Consider the following 11,512-nt stretch of genomic DNA (forward strand, 5'->3'; position numbering starts at 1 on the left):
GTTTGGAGAGACTAAAAGACGTCTGCGTGAACTGGGCCTGGCTTATTCTATGCTGTATCCGGCAAAACTACGCGTGGTGGCTATGGATAAGGTCCACTTTTTCCAGAGCCCTGAGGAAGTGTCACACTGGTTGGATCTGAACGCGAAGCGTATTGAAGCGGAAGGGAACCGCTGAGGAGGATCAGGAGTGATTTTCTGTCTAAAGTGTTCATCTGACAGAATTAACTGAGCTACGGGTTCACTGTGACAGAATACTGGAGTAACTTGTTTTGAAGGACTAGTGCGCTATGGTTGTGTTCGGCGGCGCAACTGTTTTTACATTATGTTTCAGATGGGCGGGGGGAGGGGAACGACTGTTGAATAGTGGGAAATTTATTGTGGGTGAGTGTCGGATTCTAAGTCACTGGTAGGAGTGTTAGTACGTTCCCCTTTTTCTCATATAGAGAGGGAGTAGGAGTTTTGTGAGGGAGGAGGTTATTGAGGGAGGGAGAGGTAAGGTTTAGGTTAATTTGTAATAATGAGGGATGGGGGGGAGGTTTGGGGGGGAGGGGTCAGTTTAGGGGAGGGGGGAAGAAGATCAAAGGATGGGAGAAGAATATTTTCATTGTTTGGCAATATGATGGGAGATAAAGTTAAAATTTTGAGCTGGAACATTAGAGGTCTATCAAACAATACAAAGCGTACGGTGATTTTGCAATATATCTTGAAACAGAGGCCCTCGCTGATATGCCTTCAGGAAACCCATTTAGTAAAAGAAAAAGTGGATATACTGCATAAAAGATGGGTGAGGAGGGCGTACCATGCGACGTTCTCGAACTATGCTAGAGGGGTGTCGATTCTGGTGCACACGAACGTACCGTTTGAGGAGGTGGAGGTGACGATAGACAGTGATGGACAGTATGTATTCCTAGTGTGTAAAGTATTCGCTAAACTGATATGTGTAGTGTCGGTATATATTCCTCCACCGTACTCGGGGAAAAAACTGCAGGAAATTCTTAATATAGCCGGTAGATGGGGAGGAGTTCCTTTGCTTATATTGGGAGATGTCAATAACATTATTAACGATCACTGGGATAAGGGTCAACACGCACAGCTGAGGGCGGAAGGGAATGAGACAGCGTTTGGTAGTTATTTGAAAGAAGTAGCATGGAGGGATCTGTGGAGAGTCCGTAACACTGACACGTACTGCTTTTCCTGCTATTCGGCGACACATGGCTCGTTGTCTCGCATCGATTTGGCCCTGGGCAATGAAGGAATGGACGGGCTAGTGGAGGAGGTGGCATATATGGCTAGGGTAGTCTCGGACCATAGTCCGCTTGTGGTAACACTGAAAATTGAAAGCCAGGGGGAGATAGCTAAGCGGGGGTGGAAAATTAACCCTTTCTGGTTGCAAATTCTGGATATGGGAAAGATAGGGGAGGAGCTGGAGGAGTTCTTTCAAATTAATAAAGGTAGTGCAGCGAAATATGTGGTGTGGGATACCATGAAGGCATTTTTGAGGGGGATATTATTTAGAGAGATATCTAGGCACAAAACACGAACAAGGGAATCTGATAAAGCGATAATGGAAGAATTGAAGGTAGCGGAGGCTGCATTGAATGATCTGCGCTCACAGGACACCATAAAACGTATGAAGAAGGCTCAGGAGGAGGTGAATAAGTTACACTTACGTAGAGCACAAAGGACAAGGAATTTCCAAAGAGAGGCATTTTATGCGGAGGGAGAGAAAGTGGGGCATCTGCTGTCGGTGGTGGCATCGGCGCAAAGGGAATCGGCACATGTACATGCCCTAGAATTGGAAAGTGGCAGTATTGTTACACAGGGGGCCCAAATTATGGAAGGATTTAAGGGTTTTTACAGCAAACTATATAAATCACGATTGGAACAGGGAGAAGAAGAAATTGACAGGTTCTTAGAGGTGGCAGACTTGCCTAGAATAGAGACAGAGGATAGAGACTGGTTGGATAGGCCGTTTACGGTGGAGGAATTGGAGGGGGCCTTGAGGTCCATGGCGGGAGGGAAGGCGCCGGGGGCGGACGGCATTCCTGTCGAACTATACGGCAACTTTGCTGAGGAGCTGATGGCTCAGTTGTTGGAGGTCTTTGAGGAGTCACTGGAGAGGGGTGTATTGCCTGATTCCATGAGGGAGGCCATTATTGTGGTCATCCCCAAACCAGACAAGAACCCAAGATTGCCGGAGTCATATAGGCCGATATCACTCCTAACGACAGATGTCAAGATTCTGGCTAAGGCCCTGGCGAACAGGCTGACCCGGGTGATAGAAAAAGTGGTTCATTCGGACCAATCAGGCTTTATGCCTAATAAATCAACTGCCATTAACTTGAGAAGGCTATTTCTTAATATGCAAATACCGGCTGATAATGCTGGCAAGAGAGTGGTGGTTTCCCTCGATGCACACAAGGCCTTTGATAGTATAGAATGGCAATACCTGTGGTCGGTGCTGAGTCGTTGTGGGTTTGGGCCAGTCTTTGTGTCATGGGTGAGGCTCCTATACTCCTCTCCGGTGGCCAAAATCAGGGTGAACAATATGATGTCAGACAGCTTTCAGCTTTTTAGAGGTACAAGGCAGGGGTGCCCGTTGTCCCCGCTGCTGTTTGCTTTGGCGGTGGAACCACTGGCAGCGACTATCAGACGGTCTCAAATGGTGAAAGGGTTTTTATATGGGAAGATGGAGGAAAAAATCGCCTTATATGCAGATGACATACTGCTTTTCCTTGAGAGCTCTGGGGAACCACTAAGAAATGTAATAGCATTAATCGAGAGATTTGGGCAAATTTCAGGGCTAGTTATTAATTGGGACAAATCGAGCGTTATGCAGATAGATAGAGAAGTGGATTGTACAAGGGAGGTGGAAGAAGATACAAAATTAAGGGTGGTCACTCAGTTTAAATATTTGGGGATTCAGGTAGCTCTTCCCTTAACTAGATTTGAGGAACTTAATCTCGAGCCTTTAGTAACTAAGATACGCACTAAGATCTCAGCTTGGAATAAGCTAAATTTGTCAGTGGTAGGAAGAGTAAATCTCCTTAAGATGGTGGTGATGCCTCAGATCTTGTATGTCCTACATAATTCTCCGGTATGGATCCCGATGAGAACATTCCGTAAGCTGAAATCGATGTTTGGAGAGTTGGTGTGGGGAAAGAAGAGCCCGAGGATTAGGCAGGAGACTTTGCAGAGACCCAAAGATGAGGGGGGGCTTGCGTTACCCAACCCATGGTTATACTTTCTGGCTGCACAGAGCCAACATCTTAGGGGATGGGGGAAAGGGTTAGTGGAAGAAATGGGTCACAGTAGTCTGCTGCATATTAGCGGGGTATGGCCCTTGAGTTTGGGTCTGGAATCAGGACTATTTAGGAAATTGGGGAATGGCTTTCCCACCATGAATTTAATTCATAAAGTATGGCAGATGCTGAAGCGTATTAGGGGAATTGGGGGCTTCACGGAATTTTCACCTATCTGGGATAATTCATCTCTTCAAGAATTTAACCATATGGAAGGAATGGGAGAATGGAGAGAAAAGGGTATTAGGCTATTAGGACAATTGATTCACAGTGGGAGTCTTAGATCTTATGATGCGCTTCGGCAGGAATTTCAGTTTCCGGGATTAAAATGGTATCAATATAGGAGAGTTCAGCACGCTTTTCAGGCACAGAGGAAGAGGGGGCCCATAGTGGTTCAGAAAGATCTCATGTTAGACTGTATTCTAAATAACAATGGAACAAAGGGGGCTATATCGGAAGTATATGGGGATTTACTACACACATTCTTGGAGGATTACCCGATTAAAGCTAGAGGAAAATGGGAGGCCGAACTGGGGGAAATAGACAATGACAAATGGGGGTCTATTCTGGAATACATACCTAAATTGTCAATGAGTGAGCCTGGGAGGCTCTCGCAATTGTATGTGGTTAATAGGGTCTATAGGACACCCGACTTGTTGTTCAAAGCCGGAGTGAGATTGGATTCTGAGTGCCCTAGGTGCACTCAGACTGAGGCGGGTATGCTCCACATGTTGTGGGTGTGCCCCAGGCTCTTTTCATATTGGGTAGCAGTGTTGAACCAAATTGGAGTGCTTTATGGATGTGCGATTCCCAGGGATCCAGTGGTTTGTATACTTGGGTATGTGGAGGAGTTGTCGGCCGATGAAACTGCCAAAATGGCAATAGCTAGATTGCTCTTCGTTGCAAGGAAAGTGATTGCGAGATACTGGATTAGGGAGGAACCTCCAACCAGACGAGAATTTACCGCACAGGTGAATCATATTGTCCAGCTCGAAAAAAGCATTTATACCAAGAGGAATAGGATGGGGTTTTTTCAAAAGCTATGGCAGCCATGGCTAAATGGGAATGATTAAGAGGTTGTGGTAAATAATGTTAATAATACAATTTGTCTGTAATAAAAACGATCTTCTTGGGGAGGAGGGGGGGAAGTTGGGGTTGGGTATCTGAAGGAGGGAGGGGGGAGAAGGGGTATATTTTCTTGTTAAAATGAAAAACACAAATGCACTTTGTTGTATGAATAGATAACATTTATTATGTTCAATAAAAATTTATCTGATAAAAAAAAAAGATGGAAGTGTAAATAAGCAAATCATGGGGTCATTTGTGACTAAGAATCCCATGTTGTGACTTAAGGACCTACATCCATAGGTTGCGGACTTCAGCACATATATATATATATATAAATAGGAAATAGCCTGGTGTATCTAAATCTGTAGGGCAGTCAGGTGAAACCTGCTAAAGCAGGTGCTAATGCAGCATCCAAGTAAAAAGAGACAGGTCCAGTGTTATCATGACATCTCCAACACATTTCTGACTTACTCATGGGTCTAGTTCTGCTCTCGCCTAAACATATGGTGACATATGCTCAGTGCTCACGAATGTATAAAATCGGACAAGTGCAAGCCAACCAAAGCCATATTATGGGGCAGTAAAGATGTGTGATTTTTTTTCTCATGCAGAGTCAGTCTGAGGAAAACAATTGTAGCATGCTGCAAGTGCATTTGAGAATCCGATCACACTCACCCATGTAAGTCTATGGGTGTGTGTGAAACATCGGACTGTACTTGGATATCATCAGAGTGCAGTCCGATTACAGTGGATGTCAGCCATGGAAGAGATGGAGAAATTACTTCCTCAGTCTCCTACGCAACTGTGCTGCGATTCTCCAATGCGAGAAGATCAGCGCACAGTGCACTGACACTTGACAAAAGCAGAATAGAGTTTGAGCCAAGTGTCATTTGCATAATCGGCCCGATTCTCTCGCATGAGCGAAAAGACGGCCGTGTGACCCTGGAGTAATTGGGAGAAACGGAGAGGTGTCCAATTTTGGCCATTAATAGGATACAAATTTAAAGAGCTAAGCTTCAGGACTATTAATTAGCCACGGCAAACATTTAAATTTATTTAAAAAAAAACAAACTATAATTAGACCGTACTAGAAGGAATATAAATGGAAAAAAAAATTAAGTGCTAAGCAATGTAGTAATAGAATACTTACTTGTCTGTCCCAGTTAAACTGTTGACTTGTTTCAAATTCAGAAGACATTTCTTTGGTTTCGTTTGAGATTCCGCCATTTCCAATTGGGGCCATCCTGTCACCTGACGACACCTAAAAAGTAAGGATTTACATAATGGTCCACATTTATTAAGGTCAATGTACCAGTTTCTGGTGAACTGGGTGTTAAAATTCAGGCAAAGTTTAGGCCAAAAAGAACTATCGCATGCGACACCACTATCTTGGCAAAATGAATGATCTAAAGTAATCCAACCCCGTAAGTAAAGAGTGCTGTGTGTAGGAAGATGTGACATATCTCACACATTCAGACTGTCCTGAACAAACTTATGCTCTTTATCTATTGGACTGCATTAGGAAATGAGGAGCAGTATGAGAATTTTTGAGTTTGGCTATTTACCTGCTTAGGAAATGCTGTACTTTCTTCCCCAGCTATCTTTCTGGTAGCTGGTTCTTTTATTCGCAATTCACATGCGAGGGACTTTGAAGTGTCAACATTTTTTTTACCTTTAACCATTTCACTGCAACCATCTCCAACTTTAACACCTGGAAAAATGAAACACTTAACACAATGCACATGGTCGTCACCCAAATATTCAATACCTCAAGTTAATTTGCACCGTCCCCGGGTTCAGCGCCAAGTCTCCGCTGCTGCTCCCGCAGTGTATCTGCAGGCTCTGCCCGAGATGACGCATACGTCCTTCAGAGCCGCTGAGCTTTCTTAGTGGCCACGGTACTGTTAACATGATGTCAGCGCTGCAGACAACAAACACTGAGCGCAGCACCAGTAACTGTTAGCAAACAGTGGTTTTGGGGTTTCTTTTTTGTTGTAAAACTAACCGGGGGGAGAGAATTTTTTTGGAAATTGTACATCCAATTAAGATATACAATAAAAGATACAAAAATTTAAAATTTACATTTCTGTCCAGCCATTCTCTTCACAAACAAAAAAAACAAACAATTAAAAAAATATTTGATTCAATATATGTACCCCAAAAGATTGTCATTACAAAGTACATTATGTACATGGAAGACAAGCCTCCGTTATACCACAGCATAGAAAGATGGAAAAAAATATATAACAAGCGTCTTTGACCACTTTCTGCCACAGCTACATTCCCGCTTTTGTTTTGGTTTTTTTTCCTTTTGACATGGCAATTTTTTTTTGTGGAACTTTTAGTTTTGAATTAAAAGAAAAGATTCCCGGTGTGGAGAAATTGCAAAAAAATTGGGAATCATAACATATGCCCACATCAACTGAGCAAGTGTGAAGCACCAAATATATATGTTTATAACTAATGGGAAAAAGGTGGTATGATTCACATTTTTAGGTTTCTTAAATAAAAAGGTATAAATGTTAAGCAGAATTTATTTTTTTAATTCACTTCGGTCACTCAAACGTGTAATTGTCGGATCGCTTGCTCAAGCTTTCGCGGCAGCCCATAACTACCCCACGATCACATCTATAGCAGCATTTAACAAACTAGCAGCAGCAATCGCAGCATTCTGGCAGATGCTGGCTGTGTAATACGTCAGGCATCTGCCAGGTATGAGGCCACCCTATAATCCTGCATAAACCGTACATAGCGGTTTTCGATTTTATCGGTCGTCCATGACAGCACTACGGAGAGAGGGGATCCGCCCTTCAGGAACAGGAAAACCTACTGATACATAAGGGCGGCACCTCTCCCACGCATCAGTTGGTTTCCTGTTCCTGGAGGACAGGATTCCCTTCAGATACGACGACTTCGACTTTGTTCACCTGGCTGGCTGTCCGACCCAGGTAGCGAGGGGGTCTCCTACCTCGGGCAGTGCGGGTCCCTGGAAGCGCCACGGTGGGTCCGGGTAGGACTCCACGACAGTGAGCGGTGCAGGGTGAAGCGGCATCCGGAGGAGGTCCGTCCCCAGTGGCAGAGAGGTGAGTATGTCCCACCCCCCGGGGTCCGTTCACCCTCCTGAACCTTGATCTTCCCCACCTCTGGTCCCCGTTGGTGCGGTGAAGCGTCCTGTGCGCTCCTTCCGGTTCGGGGGGCGCGGGACCGGGGGGTCGGCCGCCGGCTTGTGCCACTAATCGCCGCTGTGCTGCGGCCGTGGGTGGCCGGGGGGGTCCGGCGGCGCCGTCTTCTGGCTTCTGGGCGCGTCCCTGGACTCACTGCCGATACCGGAAGTGATGCACTGAGGGGGCGGGGCCTAGACCGGAAGTGAAACGTCAGCCGGTTTTTGGGGGAAAACACCGCTATCCTGCATGCGGCAGGGGGGAAGGCGATTGGTTGGGGTGGTGGCGCAAGGATCTGCAGGTGTGGGGGTGGATTGGGCCGCGCACCTGCACATGTTCCGGATCCGGGGGAAGGGCTATATATAGCCATACAGAGCACTGCAGGGCTGCTTGTGAGCCCATCTGCAGCTATGGATGAGCCGGAAGCTACCGTCGGTCTGCTAGAGGAGCAGGACAGATCCTCGGAGAAGTCCCATGCGAACCCCCAGCCGAAGACCCGCGGACGCAGTAATCAGGCCAGTCGCAGATCTAGACAAAAGGATCTGGACCGACCCCCCAGTGATCCGGTCCCTACCGCTACTGCCCGGGTAAGAGATCTACGTGAATGTACCCTGATGCAGTCTTTTCCTATGTTTATTTCCGTAGGGGAAAAAATGCGCTGGTAAAGTAAAAAACAAGGAGTGCGCGCTATGCGCTTGCCCTTTGCCAGACGCCTACCCTAAGAGACTTTGTCAGTCGTGTGTGCGGCAGACGGTAGGAAATAAATTGATGGGAACACGGTTTAGCGGTAGCACCGGGGTAAAATTACATAGCCTTTTTCTCCACTCCCATAGGTGGCGGAAGAGGCTCCTGATTTTACATCAAACCTTAGGGAGATTATCAGGAAGGAGGTGAAAGATTCCCTGAAATCACTGTCCCGGGGGCAGCCTTCCAAAAGAAGAAGGGAGCCTAGCGCCTCGGATTCGGATTCGTCCGCTGGCCCTAGAAAGGAGAATGATTCAGACACCTCTGTTTCCTCAGCGTTCTCTTCAGAAGAGGATTCTAATCGTTTCTGTTTCCCGCTGGACCAGATGTACAAGTTGATCAAATCAGTTAGATCCACCATGGGGGTGGCTGACGAAAAGCCAGAACTTTCAGTGCAGGATCTAATGTTTGGCGGTCTAGACCCAGAAAAACGTAGGTCTTTTCCGCTTAATGATAAGGTTCAGAACCTTATCAAAAGGGAATGGAAAAAGCCAGAGAAAAAAGGCTCCTTTCCACCGGCCTTTAAACGCAGATATCCCTTTGAGGACCCCCTGGTGAATACGTGGGATAAAGCACCAAAATTGGACGCAGCAGTGGCTAAGGCGTCTAAAAGATCATCTATCCCCTTTGACGACATGGCTTCAGTAAGGGATCCCCTCGATAAGAAGGCTGACTCATTTCTTAAAGGGACATGGGAGATGTCAGCGGGTGCCCTAAGACCTGCAGTAGCGGCGACATGTGCAGCCAGATCAATGATGGTCTGGCTGGATCAGCTAGGGTCCAAATTGGAAGAGGGAGTCTCCAGGGATTCTGTGTTAAAATTCCTGCCAACAATTCAGAACGCCGCTGCCTTTCTCGCGGACGCATCTGCAGATTCGGCAAGGATGGCGGCCAGAGCGGCTAGATTATCAAATGCGGCACGCAGGGCCCTGTGGCTCAAATGTTGGCCGGGTGACCTTCAGTCCAGATCCCGTCTTTGCTCTATCCCGTGCGAAGGGGAATACCTGTTCGGTCCAGTCCTGGACGAACTGCTGGAGAAAGCCGGAGACGAGAAGAAAAAATTTCCCAGTCTACCGGCCACTTCTTACAGGCGTCCCTTCGCAGGGAAAAGGTTCTTCCAAAGGAGACCAGCTAGAGACCAGAGCAGATGGGACGATAAAAAAAAGAAAGGTACTGGATTTATGTTTGGAGGTGGGGGACGTCAGGAACCATCCCGGGAAGTCAAAAAACCACCCCAATGACTAGTCGCCCCGGTGGGAGATAGACTATCTGCCTTCTACCCGGCCTGGTCCAAAATCTCCAGTAGCGATTGGATTTTGGGAATAATAGCTACGGGTCTGCGGCTAGAGTTCTCCTCTATCCCTCAGAATTGCTTCAGAATTACGCCACTCAGGTCCTCTCCAGCAGAACAGGCGGCCCTGGAAATGGAAGCTCGCGACCTGCTCGTTAAGAATGTCCTATCGGAGGTTCCGGAAGGAGAACAGGGTAGAGGGTTCTACTCTCCTCTATTCCTGATACGTAAACCTGACGGCTCCTTTAGAACAATTGTTAATCTTAGGGCTCTTAATTTCCTGACCGTACAATCATTTAAAATGGAGACTACTAACACCGCAATAAAGCTAATGTTTAAAAACTGCTTTATGGTAGTATTGGCTTTAAAGGACGCCTATTACCATATCCCCATTTATGCAGGACACCAACGATTTTTGAGGGTGGCGGTGCGGTTGGATGGGGTAGTCAGACATTTCCAGTATAGGGCCCTCCCTTTTGGTATATCAGTCGCCCCTTGGGTGTTTACCAAGGTAATGGCTGAGGTTATGGCACACCTACATGAGTCTGACATTCTAATAATCCCCTACCTGGACGATCTCCTTATCATGGGTAAAACGGCGGATCACTGTCTGGAACAATTACATAAAGTAATGTCTGCTCTGGAGCGTCTGGGATGGATGCTAAATGTTAAAAAATCTTGGTTACAGCCCATGACGGTGCAGCGATTTTTAGGCCTGACCCTGGATTCTCAGGTTCAGGAATGCAGTCTGCCTCTCGAGAAAATTGATCGCCTGCACCTTCAGGTGCTGAATGCCTCTAAAAACCCCACCATGTCCCTTAGAAGAGCCATGTCTCTGTTAGGCTCTCTCTCGTCCTGTATTCCAGCGGTCCGATGGTCCCAGTATCATACGAGGATACTTCAGGGCGAGGTGCTGATACAACAAAAAAGGTTGGGGGGGATGTCTGGAGAGCCTGCTGACCGTATCCCAACACGCTATTGTATCCCTCGGATGGTGGCTAAACCGAGAGAACCTGTCCACGGGGGTCCCCTGGGAATATAATGTAACTCGTATAGTCACCTCGGACGCCAGCCCTTCTGGGTGGGGGGCTCACATGGGGGATATATTGGTACAGGGGTGTTGGGATCAGTGTCAGATGGAAATGTCCTCCAACCTGAAGGAGTTAACGGCAGTGGAACAGGCTGTTAAATCACTCCTTGTCTATCTACTGGGCCACCACGTGCAGGTATTCTCGGACAATCGGGTCACCGTGGCATAGATAAACCACCAAGGCGGGACCCGTTCCAAATCCCTAATGTGCGTAGCAGATCGTCTGTTCCAGCTAGCAGAGCAACATCTCCTCTCATTGTCGGCTCTTCACATAAGAGGAGCAGAAAACACTGGCGGATTTCTTAAGCCGCAACACATTAAAGCAGGGAGAGTGGTCCCTGAACGGCTCCATCTTCAACCTCATCGTGGAAAGGTGGGGTCAACCGGAGGTGGACCTGTTCGCCACAAAAGAAAACAGAAGAGTGACTCAATTCCGCTCTCTGAACCCGAGAGAAAATCCCCTGTCAGTAGACGCCCTCCTCATAGACTGGAACTTCAGGCTAGCCTACGCCTTTCCTCCCCTGTCTCTAATTCCTCTGGTGGTGAGGAAAATCAGGAAGGACAAAGCCGCAGTGATAATAATTGGCCCCTTCTGGCCCAGAAGGACGTGGTTTCCATGCCTAAGGGCTATGTCGATATCCGACCCATGGGTCTTGCCAGACATCCCGGATCTCCTATCCCAGGGCCCAGTCTACCATCCTCGGGCGGTTGGCCTTCATCTGACGGCGTGGATTTTGAGCGGGCGCTGTTAAAAGATAGGGGTTCTCTCCGGGCCTCATTAACACTCTGCTGAAGAGCAGAAAAATAATCACCAGAAAAATTTATGTCAGGATCTGGAAGAGATTTCTTCAAAACT

General features: G+C 47.1%; 1 protein-coding gene across 1 annotated transcript in view; it reads right to left on the bottom strand.

Moving 5' to 3' along the window:
• CEP192 (centrosomal protein 192) overlaps window positions 1-11,512 on the bottom strand; it is a 310,915-nt gene that overhangs the window by 173,330 nt on the left and 126,073 nt on the right. The window contains exons 11-12 of the mRNA XM_069731008.1: window positions 5,936-6,081; window positions 5,521-5,631 (exon numbers count right to left, since the gene is read on the bottom strand). Coding sequence (XP_069587109.1) covers window positions 5,521-5,631; window positions 5,936-6,081 — 257 coding nt within the window. The remainder of the gene's footprint in view (window positions 1-5,520; window positions 5,632-5,935; window positions 6,082-11,512) is intronic.

This window comes from Ranitomeya imitator, chromosome 6, assembly GCF_032444005.1.
Source record: "Ranitomeya imitator isolate aRanImi1 chromosome 6, aRanImi1.pri, whole genome shotgun sequence".
NCBI lineage: Eukaryota > Metazoa > Chordata > Amphibia > Anura > Dendrobatidae > Ranitomeya > Ranitomeya imitator.